The sequence below is a fragment of the Danio rerio genome, chromosome 17 (genome assembly GCF_052040795.2).
Source record: "Danio rerio strain M-AB ecotype USA chromosome 17, GRCz13ab, whole genome shotgun sequence".
Lineage (NCBI taxonomy): Eukaryota > Metazoa > Chordata > Actinopteri > Cypriniformes > Danionidae > Danio > Danio rerio.
The window spans coordinates 12,582,696-12,604,762 of record NC_141037.1 but is presented as its reverse complement, the minus strand read 5'-3'; the positions used below and the strand labels follow the sequence as shown (position 1 = coordinate 12,604,762).

The following is a 22,067-nucleotide window of genomic DNA, read 5'->3' as shown; positions in this document are numbered from 1 at the left end:
TGTTAAACACTCACGCGAAGTGCCATTCTACTCGCTTCAATTTCTGTGGTCGTAGAAAACATCCGCCTCTCGCTTCATCATCATCACACACACACGCAGACAGTTCAGGAAGAAAGAGAGGAGGCAGGAGTGTGTGCACACATCTGCCATGGCCATTGAGCTGCTCTCTGGTGTCAAATATGGCTCGCTTTTGTCTCTTGCAGTGGTTTTGGTGGCGTATTGGTTTCGATCTCCGGACAGTTCGGTTCTGGACGACCGGCTGGACGCGGTTTTGTCTTCATTGCTGCGCGCGGAGCGGAAAGTGGGCATGAACGGCGTGTCCAGACCGAGAGTGGCCATAGGTACTGAGTTTTAAGTGCACTTAACAGCATATGATTACAACATTATGATGATAAGATGTGAATGGACCCTCTGTATAAGTTCTGTAAGTTTAGAATTAATATAACGTTGATTAATTCATTGATAGGTACAGCATATATACAATTCATTTGGACTATATTTATGTAATATTTATTTTTCATGTTATGTGTGGAAAAGAGATGTGGCATATTTATTATAAAATGATATTTTAATGATATTTTAGGTATGTGGTTAATTATTTTGTAAATCAGCAATGATACCTATGTATTGAATATATATTTATTTTATTTTTATGATTTAAGTGTATTTACTCACAGAAATAATGGTACACTTTTGTGCTTGAAGGGTTCTTATTGTATCCTAAATGTACATATAATGTACAAAGATATATAATTAATTAATTGGTTAATTTTTTTGAAAAGCTGCCCCATTGACAGCTTTTGTGTTACCTTTATTTCAAAGTGTTTGTTTACAAGTTGGTTTGCTAATTATTTAGAGTGTATAGGTTATTCATTTGAACAATTAGTACGTTAGCTAATTTGTTATGACCAGGTTTTCAAATATTAGTGATGTTACTTGTTAATAGCTTAACTTTTATTTTAAAATAGCCTGTTTTGCTTGCTTTTGATTTGAGGGTGTTGGTTTAATGTTGAATTTTATTTCTGTACCTTAAATTTATTGATGTAAAAAAAAAAATTAAATATAAAATTAATGTTTTTGGTAGAGTGTACAACCTGTGCTCGCTTAAGCAATTTTACAAACAATTCAGCAAGTTCAGCTGATTGTATCAGTATGAGGTAATAGTTAACAGTTGTCATTTAAACTTAATTAAAGTTAACTGGTTCTGGAAAAGTCATGTAAAAAGTAATATGCCCAAAAAAGAGCATTTGATCACAGGCAAGAAATTATAATCATGATATACATTAACGTAATGCATTTTTATAACATTTCTTTTAAGATTTGAGTAGAAACGTGACGCAATAAGTAATTGTAGCAAGTGTAAATATGCTACTATAATAATACCTTTACATGGAAATCTGCGATCATTTACTTATTTTCAGGAGTTTATTTAGAATTTATGCTCATGCACACATTTCTGGTGTTTCCTGATATTAAATTTTATATTTAATCTGATAATATGGCCAGTTTCGCTTGTGACAATTGTTATCCTCTAGGATCCAGTCTGCAGTATATGGTGCTATTTTGCATGTTAGATTTGCATCTTTTTGTTGTTGATGTTGCTTTTTTGTTTGCTTTAAGTCGTCTCTGTAGTAACACACTAAGTGGTTAAAAGTTTAGACAACCAGGTTTAGGCCTTCTGTTTACCAAAAGTCTTCAATCATTAACCCGAGTCTCCTGCACAGCCTGTTTTGTTGCTTAAGAGGGTAGTAGCCCCCACCCCACAAAAAAAAAATTCTGTTCTCATTCACTTGCCTTCAAGTTATTCCAAACCTGTTTCTTTCTTCTGTTGAGCACAATAGAAGATATTCTGTAGAATGTTGAAAATCAGCAGCCATTAATTTCCATAGTTCTAAATACTACAGAAGTCAATGGCTCCTGCTTTACAGCGTTCTTCAAAACATTTTCTTTTGTGTTCAACAGAACAAAAACAGCTGGGTAGTACAACCAAGATTTGATTTCCGGTAACAAAATATATCATGATATGTAGAACTTATTCACATTTCGCGGTATTCACGGAATAAAAATAAAAAAATTCTACGATACACATTTCATTCTGCGGTAACCATATATACCATCATACTGCCCAGCCCTAGAAACAAGTAAAGGGTGAGTAAATGATTACAGGATTTTCAGTTTTGCATGAACTGTCCCTTTAAATTACAATCAGTGCATGCAAAAGTAAGTTCTATCTCCTCTGTCTTCTATTGATTGTATTGATATCAGTTCAAACTAACCAGACATCATCAACATTTTCAATCCCTGTTCAATAATCCCAACTCTATTGCTTTCCAACAAACATCTGCTTTGGTTTGCAGTCATGTTAGCATTGGCCATCTATGTATGGCATCTAATCCAGTTCATCTCGGACATTTTATAACCTATAATTTAAGGCGTGTTTATTTGGATGGTTAGGTTCAAAGTTGAAATGGTCAAATTTCATGCTTTTAATATTAGATTAGATTGCTTGACATGTATCATTCGTCTGTGTCCTCAGGTTTTGGCGGCTGCGTGGATATCATAGTCGACGGAGTGACGCTGCTGAACAAAATAGGCTTGAAGCCCACAGATCAGCCGCTCCACCACGACTACATCGAAAACGCAGAGCAGCTGGCCCAGAGTTTCGCTTACTTTTTCTCCCCTGGAGCTGCTTCAGAGTAAGTAAGAGCCGTTCAAGCATGCTCGCAAAGCCCTCGGGATTGCAGAGATTGCGTAATAATACATCTGTTGTGAGTTATTTGACTTGAAGCCTGGGGTCATTTAAACGGTTTTACAAGTTTAACACTGTTTAACTGATTGCTGACTTCCATTTTTGTGTTTCTTTATAATTATTGGTTGTGATTGCATCAAATTAATTAATCCCAAGACGAGTTTAATCATTAGACGCAGACTTTTAATGGGATAGTTCACCCAAAACAATAATTTACTCACTTGTTCCGAAACCTTGAGTTTCTTTACTACTGTTGAGTAGTCTAAGGATGTTGTGAAGAAAGCTGAAATTCTTTGACTTTCACAGTAGGAAAAACAAATATTATAGAAGTCAATGGTTACAGGTTTTCAACATTCTTCGAAATATCTTCTTTTGTGTTTAACGGAAGATCAATAAATTCATAAAGTGCTTGATGGAAAGTGAATAGTGAGCACATTTTAGTTTTAGGGTCAACTGTCTCTTTAAGTGAAGAAATGCAGCAAATGAAAAGAATGAGACGCATGCATGGAATAGATTGCATTTATTAAATATACAAATATTAACTAATACACTTTTACCTAATCTGTATTACTAAATTATTATATAATTTTCATCATGTGGTTCTTTTCTTCTGTTGAATAGTAAAAGGATATTTCGAAGAAAGCTGAAGTGCTTTGACATGGTAGATTTTTTTTTCAAATACTATAGAAGTTTTCAACATTCTTCAAAATATCTTTTTTTGTGTTTAATGAAAGAAAAATAAACTCAGCACTTGAAAGAGAGTGAATAGTGAGTACATTTTCATTTTAGGGTGAACTATCCCTTTAAGCAAAGAGAGATGCATGCAATAACATATGTTAATTCTATATAAAATAAAAAAAATAATAATCCTTGACCTAATTTGTTGTAATATTGATATAATGTACTGTTATAATTATGCTTTCCGTGTTGAAAATTATATGCATCATGAGTTTTTTCTTCTGTTGAATAGCAAAAATATATTTTAAGCAAGCTGAAATTCTTTGGAAAAACAAACACTATGGAAGTCAATGGTTACAGGTTTTCAGCATTTTTCAAAATATCTTCTTTTGTGTTTAATGGAAGAAAATTAAACGTTTAGAGCACTTGAAAGAGAGTGAATAGTTGAGTACATTTTCATTTTGGTGTGATCTGTCCCTGAAGTGAAAAAATGCTGCATATTGTACTGATGAGACACATGCTTAGAATAATTACATTTATTATGTATAAAATATTAAATGATAAACGTTTACCTAATTTGTTGTAACAATGATATAATTTACTGTTATAGCTATGCTTTTCCACGTTGAAAATGATTTCCAGAGTTTCTTTCTTTTGTTGAGTAGTAAAAAGATATTTTGAAGAAAGCTGAAAAGCATTGAAATCACTATGAAAGTCAATGGTTACAGGTTTTCAACATTTTTCAAAATATCTGCTTTTGTGTTTAATGAAAGAAAAATAAACTCATCGAGCACCTGAGGAAGAGTGAATAGTGAGTACTTTATTTTATTTTAGTGTAAACTATTCCTTTAAACGAAGAAATGCAGCAACTGATAATAATAAGACGCATGCATGGAAGAGATTACATTTACTAAATATAAAATATTAAATAATACATTTTACCTAATGTGTTTTAATAATGACATGATGTACTATGGAAATAATTTCCATCATGAGTTTTTGTCTTCTGTTGAATAGAAAAATAATATTTAGAAGAAAGCTGAAATGCTTTGACTTCCATAGTTGAAAAAACGAATACTATGAAAGTCAATGGTTACAGATTTTCAACATTCTTCGTAGTATCTTCTTTTGTGTTTAACAAAAAAAAGATAATCTCATAGAGCACTTGAAGGAGAGTGAATAGTACATTTTCGTTTCATGGTGAACTATCCCTTTAATTGAAGAAATGCAGCAAATGATAGTAATGTGACGCATGCATGGAAAAGATTACATTTATTATGTATAAAATATTAAATTATAAACTTTGATCTAATTTATTATAATTATGATATAATGTACTGTTATGCTTTTTTTTATATTATAAGGGATTTTCATGGCATGTATGCAGTTTTAAGTGAGAGTAATTTATATAATATCAGTAATTATTCCTAAACTAAATTTACTGTACTATCATATTTAGGTCAATTTGATGTCCCACTTTGAAAAGTCCCATTTAATTATTTGTATATATTTATAAAAAGCATATTAAATATGATCAAAATATAAGACAAAAATAAATTAAATAAATATATTTAATTACTATATTTATTTATATATACATAACTGCATTCTTAATCTGGCCTCTGCTTAAAATATAGTCAAGATTAAGCCATCATATTAAGTTCTGTTGTAAGTTATTGGTGACCAATTTTCATATATTTTTAATGGGCATAAGTATAAAGATTATAAATTGATCATTTTAATTAGTATTTTGTTTCTGCACTGTAATGTATTAAAAGGAACCTTTTAATATGTCATCAAATGATTCTTGCTCTAAATTTGACTCCTAATATTTGTTATTTGAATAAATATGACCTTAAATCTGTACATTTGTATTACACTAAATTACATTTTAACTTAATGGTACGGAAGACTTTTTAATGAAATTAATAACACTTATGGAGATATTGAGCAAAGTGTTACCAGGACAACTTTTAGAATATTTTTTAATATATTAATGTTAAAAATCTTATGTTATTTAAGTATTCATTTGTTCGTTGTTTTTAATTGTATATTTAATATTTATTAATGAAATGTTCTTGCCTTGAAAATAGCCTTTGTTGCTGACAAGGCGTTAATTAAATAATTTATCATCGTCATCATCTTAATTTAATAGCTGTATTTTATTGCAGCCAAATATTATAGATGATGTAGATCACATTAACTATGATCAGCTGATGCTGCAACAACAACAACAAAGTGTCATATTAATGAAATAATAATTCACATTTTGATAACTACGTGAATTTGTTGCGCTGAAATACATCTGTCTTAGTTTTGTTATGCTGCCAATATGCTGTCCAACATGAGAATTCACACCTGACCTAGGAACGACAGGCCTCTCAAGATAATATTGCAGTTAAGTTGAGACGCTGTTTAAAAGCACATCTGAATTTACTGCTTCCACTGAGACACTGAAGCATTCAGAGAGCCGTGTTCTGATTGACGGCTGCATTTCTCCTCTAGATTATAACCATCAGTCATGGTGGAGCCTTTATTTTCATTCTTTTTAGCCAGAGAAGCATTTCAACCTGGCAGTTCTGTGAAAGCTTGTGGGAAGAATGCTGAAGTGAATGCTGTATGTTCAGGTTGCAACTCTCAACACTAGTGAAACTATGTTTGTTTGGTTTAAAAAAAAAAAAAAGTTTAAAAACACACTCACTCACAATTACAGGTATTTTGTGTTTTTTATGCAGATTGAATGTTTGTGATAATGCAACAGTGAAATCTCACATTAGCAATAACTGTTTAAAGGGCCATAAAACCAACCTTTTTCAGTTTAAGTCTACCTCAGAATTTTTTTAAAAAATGCTTAGTGATGGGCATGGAGCACTGCGTGCAGAAAGAGGAGTGGGCATGGAGAGAGGAGCAGGAGAAAAAGAGGGAAGCGAATAACTCGGCTCACAAAATGTGAGGAGCACTAATAATTTTTATTTCAACAGTAATCGTTTTGAATAATTGTGATTACAATTATGACAAATAATCGTGATTATGATTTTTCCCAAAATCGAGCAGCCCTGCTTGTAGGCGGGGCTTCATTCGCCATATTGGGCCCTATCATACACCATAGTCTTTTGCTACTTACAGCTTGGCGCAAGGGTCATTTTGAGGTGTTGCGCCACACTGTTTAAATAGCAAATGCATTTGCGCTCATATGTGCGCCCATAGGCGTTCTGGTCTAAAAAAGCAGGCATTTTGGCGCATTGCTATTTTGAGAAACTGTAATTAGTCTGTTCTTTAGACCAGAACAAAGTCCGTCTACTTTCTGGCGCAAAGTGCGCCTGGCTTACACACTACACACAAGATGCAGAGCAATACGCAAATATCTTTACATATGAAAAATATATAATATATTAGGATATATATAATAAGGATATATATAGGAAATAAATATAAATGATTAAAATATTACAAAACATATTCATTTCTAGCCTACATGAATTTAAAAACCACTGCATTCATACTTTCTTCATCTCGGGAGGCTTTTTCAGTTCATTCAATTTGCTTTTTGTATAATGTTATTATTATTAGCAGTATTATTTATTATATTCATATTTATATTTGTTTTATTAAAAACAAGCTTAGATTTGTCCACCTGTCAGGTTTTAGACCATATGGGGCATTGCAGGTGTATTTGGAAATAACTCAGTATTTTGACCACACTTCGTTATTATTGTTCATTTATTCGTTTGCTGGAAATTAGAACTGAATTTAGAAATAGTTTTGAAACAAATCTTTGCGCTTAACAAACTAAATGAATTATTTATAGGCTAATTGATGTCTGTGCGGTATGGGTTTCCCTATCCACGAGAGCAAAAGCGAAAGTGAACTTACTTTACGTCATGTTATAGCAAATGCGCTTATGGCGCAACGCAGCTGGGTCTTATAGGGAATGGGAGATGAGACACTGATTGGTTTATTCTTAAAACACACCTATAACTCATTAGGAAATAAACTCAACCCTTTTAGACTATGCGCCATGGCGCAAAGCGGATTTTCCCATCCTTAAATTAGCAAAAATGCGTTCTGACACGCCCTGAAAGTGTTTGCGCCCTGCGTTTTGCGCTCTGCGCATGGACCGTCAAAATAGAGCCCTTTGACTGTTACACTTTTCCCCATGCAAAACTAAAAGAGTGACACGTCTTGTGTATTCTTTAGTCTTTGACATTAGTTCAATAGTGAGAAATAGCAATATTATTGTTATATTAAAGTTTTTATATAAAAAAAAAATCAACTGAATGTTATCAGTTGATAACATTGTCTGATTGGTATGCATTGTTAGGCAATAAATTAACATCAGCTATGATTAACAAGTGGTTTTTTGTTAGCCATTACATTGACTTTAGTTTAATGAATTGATGTTAACAAATGTGGCCTATACAGAGATAATGAACAAAAGGCCTGTAGATTGTCACAGAATTTTAAATGTTGCAGTTGGCCAGATGAACAAGGAAATGTTAATTTTGGAAAATAAATGAAGTCTTCAAGCATTTGGTGCTTTGATTAATAATCAAGAATGTGAATATTCTTTAAAAAAATAACTTTAAACTGTTTAAATAATATAGAATTATTCACTGTATTGTTAATGGCACAAGAAATCAATATTGTGTATGTTCATTATCACGATATATACTGTTTAAAAAAAATAAAGGGGACACTTGGAGTTACATTGTGTTGTTTAAGTGTTCCCTTTATTTTTTAAGCAATTTTTATTGGATTAATAAATATCGGCTTGCTAGTATGTCACTTTTTTGATTTAATCCAGAAAACCTAAATATCTAGAGTAAACTATGAAGAAACTGAATACTGTTGTTGATACCAACAATTCATAATCTTCTAAAAAACATGGAAAAACAAAATGCCTTGAGGCTGCAGTATTGTGATTTACAGTAAATAGAGTTAAGAGTCATTTCTGTATAAAACTGAGCCTGCTGCCTTGTGTTATCAGCCCAGATCTGCTTTCATCATGCTTTTGCTTTGCTTTGCTCTTTCTTCAGGAGGTTCGTGGTAAACGACACACTCTTCAGTGAACTGGTGGAAGCTTCTCGAGAGTTACCAGGAAACAGGTGGTCTATAGGAGGAAATGCACCTGTCATGGCCAGCAGGATGGCTCTGGAGGGATGCGATGTGCTTTTAGGAGGCAGTTTCAGCACAGATTTCACTGATATCCTCTCACAGCGGATCACAGGTGCTGTAATGTGCTTCATTTGAGCTTTGTGCTGAAAATATGTTTGTATCAGTATTTTTTAGTAAGCTTTATTTTTTGTGAGTGCTGTATGGCTTCCGATTTATTTGACTATGGGGGAAAATGACTAGGAGTAGTGTAGTATCAGTAATCTTCTGAATCAGCCGTGCAAATAATTGTTTTGTTCAACTTTCAACTGGAAGCTCTTGAAGAACAGACATAAAACTCTGGTCAAATACCTGGTCGCTCCATCTTTCTCACCTTAACTTAATGTTTTAATGAAGTAAAACATATGGGGTGTCGATTTGATCTTGAGAGTCCCTTAACACAATGATGAATGCTGTAAAACACACAGGATCCCTGTCCTTAAACAGCAATGTATAAACAAAAAAATCTATTAAAATAAAACAAATATTTACATAATTGTAACCAGGGTGGGAATTATACATCAATGATTGTATAACGATTTTGAACCAATGACTGTAAAAAATATGGACGACGCGACAGCCCTTTTTCCCATTGAACGCCTTGAGGGCAAAACGCCAGCTTGACGGGCACAAACTGTCGCAAAAGACTGCTGAAATTGGAGCCTTGACATGCGCAGAAGGACTGTCTGATGGAGCCAGAGGAGGAGCCGCGAAAATAAGCAGAGTCGAGCTTCCAACCAAACGCTCTATGTAAAATCAACCACGCCCCCCGAACTTCTCAGCATGCGTTTGCTGTCATATCAACACAAATGGATGTAATAACGTTAACAAATATGAGGGTTTTATATGTTCAATCGCGCCAGCTCTAGGCCGCAGCGCATAACCTACTCGCGGCGTCGCGGGCTGATTCCGGCTCGCATGCGGCAGCGCCTGCTCGCTCGGCCGCAGCATCTGGCTCGATTGACTCGGGCTGGAATTGGGTAGTGAGTCCAGGCATCCGGAGTAGGTACAGCAGAGGTAGTCAGTCTGAGCTCTGAGGGGTAAGTCTCCGGCAGGCGAGAATCTAGCCGGAACTGTGTTTTGCTATCTGGGTGGCTAGGCGTGTATCAGCAAACTAATAAAGCCCGAAAAAAGCCCTGACCTTAGCGAATAAACAGTGTTCCACCAGATCATGTATGTCAGAAACTGTAGTTTACTGCTGAACTCATTTTGTCATGGTAAAATAACACAGAAATCGAATAATAACATTTTAGTCTACTTCAGTCTCCTGCCGAAGCTCAGACGCGCTGCTTTGAGAAACTGTCAATCACAGCTGTCAATCACGATGACACGGCCAGCATTAAATTACTGCTAAAAACAAACTGTTTACAAAAATGAGGATCTGCACCTATTTCAGCACAATAACCAGTGCCTTAATCGACCAGAACCATCTTTCGGGACATTTTATTGCAAGTGTAATAATTTTTTTTATTTGGGCTCAAGTCTCCTTCATTAACACGGAGGAGGCGGGCTTTATGACTTGTACTGCAGCCAGCCCCCAGGGGGCGATCTAACGGCCGAGACCTTCACTCAAACGCAGGCTTGCGGCACACTTGTTTTGAACACCCATGAGGTGTTTTGACACGCTGTACTCCCACTCTTTATCTAAAAAAGGCTCCGGTTGTCTAATGCTATTATTTTCTGTGCTATTTTTGTGCTGCTTACTAAAGCTCTCTCCTCCATTTTTTAAAATATTGAGCTGAATTATTGTCTCTCTCTTCAGTGGCTGGAAACACTGTGGATGAGCCAGACATTCACCTGATCCTGGAGTATCCCACAGGTGCCACATGGGGGCCATACACCTCCAGAAGAGCCAACAGGTGGGTCATTTTTATTCAAATCAATTTTAATTTGGGTATTTTGGTTAGTTCATCTTGAATGTGTTTTTTTTTTTATCACTGTAGGTATATTGTCCATAGTGATGACCATAATCCATATCTGGACTCCATGGAGCAATTTCAGGAGATGCTAAACAGCTTCAAGCCAGATCTTCTCGTTGTTGGAGGACTGCAGATGATGGATAACTTCCCTTTCAAAAGGGGTTAGTCAATGAAGCCACATAATGGCAATAAATATCACTTCTATTAATAGCATTATTGCGTAATGATGTACATTCATTTAAAACTTTCACACTTTTAATTCATTTATTTTTTTCATTTTAGTTTTTTAAACATGAGCAACTTAGAAGACTCTTTTGCTCACCAATACAGCAAAAATACAGCGAATCAATTATATTTTGAAATCTATTATTGAAATTAACTTTTAATATTTATTTATTTAGCAAAATCATTCAGTGTCACGTGACTATTCAGAAGTTATTCTATTATAATTATTTTTGTGCTCAAAAAACATTTCTTGTTCTTTGTAATCCTCATCTTAAGGCTGATTTATACTTCTGTGCCGAGCGTGACTCACAATGCATGGCTTGCGCGTAGCCATGCATTTATACTTGTGTGTGCTGTCGTGTTGCTCTGCAATAACACTTCAGAAACGCTAGCAGGCAGTAGGTTTTTATGTTCCTCTGTCGAGTTTCTTCAAAGGTGTTTTTTTTTTTTTCTGAATGCTTCTTTAAAGGTGCAGTAGGTGATCTTCCACAATGCTAACAGCTTAGCATAAATCTCTGAATCACAGTTCCTGCCCTGCTGTCTAGAGCCACGCCTCCTTAAATACGAGCACAGCAAAAGAACCCTCTCTCATGTGTTAAAAGCGACTAGTGCATGTCCGGCAGCGTGCAAGCCAAACTCACATGCTATTTTAGAGTGAATATTACAGTTGCATAGTAAACAATATAGGGAGAGACTAGGCGGAATAGCGCTATTAACTTGTGTTTTGTTGTTAAACTGAATAAAATCGACATTATCGAAGCTGTAAAAGGTCCCTTATGAAGCTAAAATTGTCTTATCAATCTTTCATCGGAGGATTTTAGTGGCTGAACGACACTTCTGTGAAGATATAACCCATTTGTAACAACAACATCTAACGTTACATCAACTTTGCGTGAAACTAAAACAGTTTTAAAACAAAACATTACCTGTCTAAGAGAAATCCTTCAGACATGGTGTCATCCTTTCTCCAGCGTGCAAAGGTAACTCCAATATTGATTCAGGTTTTTAAAAAGTTTTGATTCAGCATATTTTTACTCTCTCTCGTGAACGTGCGGCGGTCGGCGGAGCGGCGTACAAACGGCTCCGCAGTTGTTCAAATCTACATTTGCTGACAGACAGATTGGGCTACTTATCGTAATTATGAGACATGTCGGCCCGACTCTATTTAATTGGATGAACATTTTTTAGTTTTATGCCTTACCCAAAACATAAAAATACATATAAAAAACATTTAGATCATTTACTTTAATCATTACTATTAGACTGTGAAGAGACTTTCAACCAGCACAACAAAAATTGCTTCTGAAGACAATCACCTACTGCACCTTTAATGTACAAGTGGCTAAAACTCGCTCATTCTGAGGCTGGAATCGGCAGACGTTCAGCAACTTAAATCATGAGGTAAACCCAAAACAAAAGTTTCTATCTGGAGCTCCTTCATGTGACTCATGCTTGTAAACAGTCGCTCCATCAGGCTCAATGGTAAAGAGGTTTAATGTGTATCAATTAGATTCAATTCAATTCAATTCAGCTTTATTTGTATAGCGCTTTTACAATGTAGATTGTGTCAAAGCAGCTTCACATAAATGGTCATAGTAACTGGAACAGTGTGGTTCAGGTTTTAGTGTTTAAGTTCAGTTCAGTTCAGTTTAGCTCAGTTCAGTGTGATTTAATCATTACTGAGAGTTCAAACACTGAAGAGCAAATTCATCGATGCGTAGCTCTACCAATCCTGAACCATGCGAGGCAGTGGCGACAGCGGAGAGGGAAAAAAAAAAACTTCACCTGATGGGAGTGAAGAAAAAAAACCTTGAGAGAACCAGACTCAGTTGGGCACGACCATTTTAATTTCTCCGCTGGCCAAAAGTCTTGTGCAGAACTTCATTCGCCGTGGTCTTTGCTGGAAGATGGCCTCAATGAAGACTCGTCTGTCCCTGGAGCGTCGCTGGAATCAGACACATGTTCTCCACTCCCCACGACCATCAGCGCAGCAGCAGCTCAGGATATGGCCTGGTCCCGGATATGGAATCCTTGGGATCATCTTGGATCTGGTCTTGGATCTGGTCTTGGATCCAATCAGTGACTCCGCCTAATCTGAGGACCTCGGGATGAGTATCCCCAGGTGAAAATAGAGAATAAAGAGAATAATTAGCGTAGCTGCTGTTCATAGTGTATAAGCAAGATGCAGAAGCCAGTGTGGAACCCGCTAGGTGATGCATTGAGTGTATGCTTTACTAAACAGATAGGTCTTTAATCTAGTTTTGAACTGGGAGAGTGTGTCTGAGCCTCGGACGTTATCAGGAAGGTTAGATTATAAGCATTACAATTTTCTGCATATTCTGTCCTTCAGAATGGCTGTATTTAAATTTCTGTCGTGTTTTGTCTGGTGCCAAATTGCTTATTAACTACAAATATTGTCACGTAGCAAGTTGTTAGGACACAGGGTTACTATGTAACCTGCTTACCCAATGTTTACGCTTATAATATTTACATTATTTACTAATAGGGTATATGCCAAGCTAGTGTTGTTACCATACTGATAAACTTCCGGTGACCTGTTATTTTGAGTTTATTCAATTTATACAGCTCCTTTTACAGAATCGATGTTTTAATGGAGTTAAAATACAATCAGTTAATCAGACTTTGGCATTCATTTAGTTGCTCAAGCGTAAAACAAGACAAAAAGCCGTTTGCTCGCACACTCCTGTCAGAATCGGCAGGCTAGCACAAAAGCTCCATTGAATATACTGGGGTAAAATAAATGCTTATATTATAAAGACATGGCAGAGAAAATGTCATTTAATGCAGTGTTTCTTGTATAATCTGAGACCCACTTTATATCGGATATCACTCAGCCAGTGGTGATCGCTGTTTTTTAAGAAAACAGACCTTAAACATGCATGATTTTGCCCTTAACCCAGGTTACAGGCAAATTAAAAGTCCTATTACCATACTTCAGGATATACCCTATTAATAATCTCATGTGGAACTCTGAATCTGCGTCTCATTTCAAAGTCTGCTACTGTCCACCAGAGGTCACATTTTGGTCAAGGGCGAATGCTTCGAGAGCCTTTTTGAATGAATAAATAAAATATGCTGTTTTTCCACCAAGGCAACCCATGATGCTGAAATATAATTGGCTAAAGTGGCAGTAGGCGGGTTAAAGGGACCAAAACAAAGACAGCCATTCTGGCACCTACTGCACATTTTCAAAGCAGAATATCTGACTTCAGCATTGTTTTTTTTTTAGATAAACAAGAATGTTAACCGAGCATGTTTCTACAATATCTGCAAACATATTATGGTATTTTCATGCTTTAAAAGAGTCAAAAACTTACATACAGCACCTTTAGGCCCCTATCACACACCCAGCGCAATGTAGCGCAAGGTGCTACGCAATTGTTGTTTGCTAGTTTCAGCTGGAAGTAAGAGTCGTTTTGAGGCGTTGCACTACGCTGTTTAAATAGCAAATGCATTAGCGCTCATATGTGCGCCCATAGGCGTTCTGTTCTAAAAAGGAAGGCGTTCATTGCTGGCGCGTTGCTATTTTGAGACACTATAATATTTTTTTTCAATAGACCGAAACAAAGCCGGTCTATTGTCCAGCGCAGAGCACGTTAGTTTTACGCCTCGCTTACATACTGCCTCATACACACAAGATGTAGAGCAATACGCAAATATCTTTACACATGAAAAATAATTAAAATATTAAGGATATATATAGGATATAATAAGAATATATATCGGATATAAATATAAAGGATTAATATATTACTAAACATATTATTTTCTAGCCTACATAAATATGAAAAATCACTGCTTTTATGTCTTCTTCATCTCGGGAGGCTTTTTCAGTTCATACATAACTATTTGCTTTTGTATAATGTTATTATTATTAGCAGTATAATTTATATTATCCATATTTATATTCGTTTTTCTAAAAAAAAGCTTATAGATTTAGTTCACCTGTCAAGTTTTAGACCAAATGGGGCACAGCATGTGTTTTAGGATATAACTCTTTTTTTTGACCACACTTTGTTATTATTGTTCATTTATTCATTTGCTGGAAATTAGAACTGAATTTAGAAATAGTTTTGAAACAAATATTTGCGCTTAACAAACTAAATTATTTATAGGCTAATTGATGTCTGTGCGGCAAGGTTTCCCTATCCACGAGAGCGAAAGTGAAAGTAGATCATTTATCTCTCATTCTCGCACTGTAGATGCTCTGTTTAACTGTTTTCTTTCTAGTGAAATGCTCAGTTTTTCCACTTACACTTACTTTAAGTCATGTAAATAGCAAATGCACCGTGGCGCGACGCAACTGGCTCTTAAAGGGAATAGGAGATGAGACTCTGATTTATTGGTTTATTCTCAAAACACACCTATAACTCTTTAGGAAAATAAGCTCAACCCTTTTAGACCATGCGCCACGGCGCAAAGTGGATTTTTCCGTCCTATTATTGTATTAGCAAAAGTGGATTCTGACATCCCTGAATGCATTTGCACCCTGCGCTTTGCACTTTGCGCATGGACCGTCAAAATAGAGCCCTTAATCTTAATAAGTGCTTTGTAAGATTTTTGATATTTATTGACAATGAACACATTAACTAACTTTAACTAATGGACCATTATTCTAAAGTGTTACTTTTTAAAGTTAAACATTTTATTTCCAAACTCTGTTGTTGCTTATCTGTAAAGTAATGTTGACTAGTGAACTGATTGTTGTAGATGGAAGCTGTCTGTAAACTGCCTGAATGTGGATCAGAGGCAGTTTGGAGCTAAACTCTCCCTCTGCTGTCACATGGTGGGATTAGCATGTTTTCCCAACCGCCCTGGGAAAGCAGACAGACTGTCATAACTTCTAGCTCTCACTGATTTTGTTTGCTTTACTATTTTGTTTTTCTTTTTTGCCCTAGAATAATAGTACGGTTACTTACTGCACATATTATTGCTTTAGCACTGTAGGAGCTGAATTTCATACTACTAGCTGTATACATCTTATTTTTTTCTTAAAGATAATAGACAAAGTCATCTTTTAAGTTTTATCAGGACGTTCAATTAATGAAGGGTGTTTTGCTGTGGCAGGGCAGATGACTGTCTAGACGCCTCCGTTCAAACAACAGCAAACTGTGAATGAATGAATGTCATCGTTTGTTTTCATTTATTAATAGTTCTAGCTGAGAATGAAGAGTTTAGATGTGAAAGCCTCTAAATGCAATCTGAAATTGTCTTTTTAAAATCAGCATTATACATTTGATATACGTTATACAATGAACAGCTTGTAAACATTGTCTCAACATTACACTTATGAATCATTGTGGATCATTCAGAGTACACAGCTTATTTAGACTGTTTATTTATAGTTAAACCTTTAGTGATTTATTATTTGTATTCAAGTGAATCTGTAATGAAAACAAGTATGAAAGCAGCTTATATATTTCAACAAGCAGTTGGAGTAGAAACATTACTATTATTGGATTTAGACGTTATGCAGCTGACAGTTCTAAGGAGATTGTTATAAATTTATGTAATGACAGAGCAACAGTTCAAAGTTGAAACAAAATCAAAATGTATTCTTCTCATTTTTTATACATATTTCTTGTTATAAATGATGCATCAGTGCACTTCATTATTTAGTAAACTTTTATTTGCCCTTATAATCTTTCATCAAATACCTTAACCTTCGAAACGACTTTCTTCACTTCTGTTTTATGCTGACTTTAGCAAAATAAAAAAGAATTTGAGTTTTTTTTATTCATACTTTAATGTTTAATATAATGTATTGCTTGCTCTTCATTTTTGTATAACATGTCTTTATTGAGTTTTTTCAAGATTTTACAATTTCCAGCAATTGAATAAATGAACAATAATAATGAAGTGTGTTCAAAAACCTGAGTTATATCCTAAAACCTGGCAAACCTGACAGGTGGGCAAATCTAAGCTTGTTTTTAATAAAACAAATATAAATATGGATATAATAAATAATACTGCTAATAATAATAACATTTTACAAAAGCAAATGTTATGAATGAACTGAAAAAACCTCCAGAGATGAAGAAGACATAAAAGCAGTGGTTTTTCATGTTTATGTAGGCTAGAAAATAATATGTTTTGTAATATTTTAATCCTTTATATTTATATGCTATATCTATTCTTATTATATCCTATATATATCCTTAATATTGAATTTTTTTCATATGTAAAGATATTTGCCTATTGCTCTCTTGTGCGTATTAAGCAGTGTTTAAGCGAGGCGCAGCTCTGCGCCGGAGTTTAGACCGGGTTTGTTTTGGTCTAATGAAAAATCTATTTTAGTTTATCAAAATAGCAACGCGCCTGCAGTGTGCCTCAGAACGCCTCCCTTTTTAGACCAGAATGCCTATGGGCGCACAAATGAGCGCTAATGCATTTGCTATTTAAACAGTGTAGCGCAACGCCTCAAAACGACTCTTGCGCCAAGCTGAAACTACCAAAAGACTATTGCGCCGCTCCTTGCGCCACATCGCACCGGGTGTATGATAGGGCCCAAAGAGCGAATAACAGTCAAGGAGAGGGAGAGCGAGGGGAGACCATAAAAGACAGAGAGGGAGAAAGCACAAAAATACAAACTCCCATGGACCATAACAGTTGCTCTTAAAGGAAGAAAAGTACAAAAACATATGTAAGGTTCACAAGTCTCTTTCTATCACCGATATTATGTAGGTCCTATGTGTTTTTTCTTACTGAGAAAACAGGGATTGCTCACCCCAAAACAATGAAAATGATCTCAATGTTTATTTTCTTTTTTTGTGGTTTTAAACCTTTGAGTTTCGTTTTCCACTGAACACCAAATAAGATATTTTGAAGAATGTTGATTGCTGGGGCAAATTGACTCCATAGTCATTTAATTTTCTACTATGCAAGTCAATGGGTGCCAACTACCAACATTTTTCTAAATATCTTTTATTTTTTAATAGGAGAAAAAAGTGAAAGATGAGTAAATGATGACAGATTTTTAATTTTTGGGTGAACAATATGGTACTAATTTATTTTTAAGCTGTATTAACAAAGGACAATATTACTAATAACCATTTTTTCCCTCCAGGGGAGCGTGAGGATCTGCTGGGACAGCTAGCAAACATGTTGTCCTCGGTCTCACCTCAAACAGCCGTCCACTTCGAGATGGCCAGTTTTGTGGATGAGGATCTGATGTCGGATCTTCTAGAGTTTGTTCTTCCTCATGCGGATTCACTAGGCATGAATGAGCAGGAGCTGCCAAACCTCCTCAGCCTTTTCCGCGGCAGTAACCTGACTGTTCTTTCTGACCCAAACCCTCGCGTAGCCACAGTTTTGGATCAAATGAGAGACCTCTACCGCCTGGTAAACCAGCGGCACAGAGAGGCCGGGATGGGTCGATCGCTCACCCGTCTTCACGTCCACACACTGGCTTTCCAGGCCATCATCGTCAAACGCGGATCCCAATGGAAAAACACCATGTCGGCCACCGCCAAAGCCTCTCTGGTGGCCAACCGGCACGTCTGCGGCTCGCCGGACATCGATCTCAGTAAAGCACGGCTGATCATGGATGAATCGTTTTCCATCAGCAGGCAGGAGGGAAGCCAGAGGATCCCGCTTCAGGAATCTCGCCCCGTTTCCTGCTGGGATGAGGATGTTTTTGAGATTTGTGTGGCTCCAGTGCTGGTTTGTACCGAGGTTTATCAGACCGCTGGAGGGGGAGATAACATCTCTGCTGCAGGCCTCGTGCTGCAGATCTGAAGTTCATGCTTTTATTTACTTTTTCTTTCAATTTTATTATTATCATTATTTTTAGCAGGGGAAAATATTAATATAAACATCGGGTCCAACTTTAATAACATTGTGTGAATCTCACAAAATCAGTTGAGAACATGTCCCTATTTTATTTCACATTGGATAACTCACTAAAAATGATGCTTTACTTAGACATATTACTTATTTTTTATAATGTCGAATGCCCTTTTATTTTTCAGACCAAATTTAATAAGAATCCATATCTTGACCAGAATTAAAGGGATAGTTCACACAAAAATGTTTATTATTTACTCATATTTACTCTCTTTCAAGCAGTTTCAATCCTTTAAGAGTTTCTTTCTTGTGTTGAACACAAAAGAAGATAGTTTGAAGAATGTTGGAAACCTGTAACTATTGACTTCAGTAGTTGGACAAACAAATACTGTGAAAGTCAGTGGTTACAGGTTTTAAGTGTCCTTTAAAATCTTTTTGTGTGTGTGTGTGTGTGTGTGTGTTCAGCAGCAGAAAGAAACTCTTAAATGATTTTTTTAACCACTTGAGGGAGTGTAAATAATTTATTTTTTTGGTGAAACGAGGAGTAAATAATGTCAGTTTGCACTTGTGGGTAAACTATCCCTTTGAGCTCTTTAGTAAAATTAGTATCAACTAATAGTGCTATCCAACACATGCTATACACACTCAAAATGTGCTGCTTGTTCACACTAATTACTTAAAATAAACTGAAACAACACAATTCTTGAGTTTTCCTGGAACAACTTAGTTGTTTTATGTTTAATCCACTTAAATTTATATGAACTAACAAGTTAGCTTCATTCCTTCATGTTGTCCCAAGTCAAATCAATTGCGTGGAACCCAGCATGTTGTACAGTGCACACACACACACACACACACACACACACACAATATTATTTTAGGATTTGGTGAAAAACAAACATTAATTGAATGTATTTGAGCAGTCTCTGTGCACTAATGAATGTCCAAGAAAGTCGATTAGTGCTGCGTTTCACTCCGACTATAGCAGAAAAAGGCTCATAAGTGCACCATTTTGATAACCTAACAAAACAATACTATTAATAAAAGATCAAACTTACAGTATCTGCAAAGTTTCTATAGTGAGAAACTCTATAACCTGCGTCTTGCGATTAAATACAACCGATATTTTTGCTCCACACTGTGAAAAATACTGGCTTTGCTTTTTTTAAGCTGACTCAACATTACAAGTCCATTAAACTTATATTATGCTAAACTGACTTACAACAGCTTGTGTAACTTATCAAATTAAGTTAAAACATGATTAACTTGGTTTATTATGTTACAATGAACTAAAACCATTTGTCGTCATGACTAACTGATCATGTAATTCTTTTACAGTGCAGAAAAGGAAGTACATGGATTGTATTTTGTCATTAAAAAAAATAATAATAATAATTACAATAATACATTGAATTTAGGTTTGCTTTTCACCAAACCCTATCATACTCACTTTAAAAAAGGCTGGTTTCTACACAATTCCTCCATGTTGTCCCAACACAAATCGATTAAGTTAACTCAACTGTTTTACGATATTTGAGAGGATTAAACATAAATCAATAACAAAGTTGTCCAAAACTAAGAATTGTGTAGTTTTAACTCATTTTATAAACAGTAGTAGTTTAAACAAGCAGCAAAAGCCTTTCTTTGACATGCATTTCATAGAGACTTTGATACTTTTATGTCTTTTTTTTTATATAAATGCTGGTCACAGTTTACTCCTCTTACAAGGATGAACTTGAACAGGACATTTTTATTAAATTAATTTGTGGTCTAAAAAAAGTTATAGGCAAATCCAATTGAAAATTTACACATTTAAGTGGATTGAACATAAATCAATACCAAAGTTGTCCAAAACTAAGAATTGTGTAGTTTAAACTTATTTTATAAACAGTAGTAGTTTAAACAAGCAGCTAAAGCCTTTTTTTCTAATGCTTGTAATGTTTGACATGCATTTCATGGAGACTTTGATACTTTTGTCTTTTTTTGTCTTTTTTTTTTTAATGCTGGTCACAGTTCACTCCTCTTACAAGGATTAGCTTGAACAGGACATTTTTATTAAATTAGTTTTGGTCTAAAAAAGTTATGGGCAAATCCAATTGAACATTTTGGCGAATGATCACTTTTCATTTCCCCCTTTTACTTGAGTTGAGATTTATTTTATTTTTTTGATGAGAAAATACATTTTAGCCCTGACTCTCATTAATGCATGTGCTTTAATTTGTGCACAACAAAACATTCTGGTAAAGTATTGATTCTTGCTGAAATCTGTCGTACAGACCTGTAGGCAGCCTGGTGAAAAGGGTGGTTCTTTTTCGTTTTGCAGTTATTCACCTCTCACTCTATTTAATTATAAATATGTTGACATTTTAAGCACTATTTTTTTGCTGGATTAGCTTGTCGGATGGCAAGGGTGTAGATTTGCTTTTGATATTGGTGAAGACCTCATTTGACACCAACCCCCCCTTCACATTTAAAATGAATCGATGAATCGATTCGATTGAAATCGAAGCAAATGTTTTATTAATTGCACATCCATGCTATTATGGTGAACTTGTAGCAAACACTTTACTTTGAAATGTAGCTGCTTATGTCCATGTCTTGCCTAAGTCTTGCACAGTAAGCCTGACTGGAAAATTTCCACACAGCAGTACTTTATTTTGGAGGCGATTAAATTATTGGTGGGGTCACGTCCCCTCTGTCGATGCTAATTCTACACTCTTGTCAGATGGTCATCATAACCACACTTTTTGATGTACCCAAAGCATTAAATATTTAGATGAATAATGAATAAAAATGAAAACTTATTTTTAAATACAAATGTATTACTTCATATATCATTAAGAAAATATTAGGAATCTGTTCAAGTTTGAAATTAAAAACTGTCCTATTGTCATTCATTAGGCAAATAACAAACTGGCCAGCACAATCAACTTTCCTCAGTCAGGCTGAAGCGACAGACAACACAGGACACCGCTTGGTGTTAAAGCCTTTTTTGATGGGTTATTTTCACAATTTTTTATGGCATAGTAGTCAAAATAGGACAAATGAGCTCATGTATGAGACGAATCTGGCACCTTTGTCAATGACGGGTCTTTTGAACCACCTGAATCCCACCCCCTGGCTACGGGCCTGTAAATACTGCATTATAATGATGAAAAATGCATTCGTCTTATTTTATTCTCTTTCTTTATGCCAAATACTTCTTTTTTTTCTCTTGATTTTTTTGTTTTGTTATTGATTTATTTTGTTTTGTGAAATGTGATCTGGACTCTTTATTATGAGATTCACCGAATGATCCCTCCTATAGGTCAGTTGTTTCCTTTCTTGTTTAAAAATGTTTCTTTTTTTTTTCCAGAACCTTCTAGTGTCTTAAAACAACTCCATAATCATTCACTTGATGCAAATCTTACCGGGGCCAGTCTTGAAATGATACACCGGATACTCTTTAACACCCTGAGCTCATTATATAATCACTGAAATACTGAAGAATTTACCATGAGTCAAGTGTAATGGGGTTCATAATGTTTTTCGTCATTCTG

The 22,067-nt window shown here is 35.3% G+C and overlaps 1 protein-coding gene across 1 annotated transcript; it reads left to right on the top strand.

Annotated features, from left to right (window-relative positions):
* The first annotated feature begins 106 nt into the window (after window positions 1-106).
* adpgk2 (ADP-dependent glucokinase 2) lies at window positions 107-21,573 on the top strand. Its single transcript, XM_087290064.1, has 6 exons — window positions 107-341; window positions 2,537-2,696; window positions 8,464-8,654; window positions 10,341-10,437; window positions 10,522-10,658; window positions 17,810-21,573. Exons 1-6 carry the CDS (start codon window positions 149-151, stop codon window positions 18,478-18,480), a joined length of 1,449 nt encoding a protein of 482 aa, XP_087146190.1. The 5' UTR covers window positions 107-148; the 3' UTR covers window positions 18,481-21,573.
* Window positions 21,574-22,067: the final 494 nt, after the last annotated feature.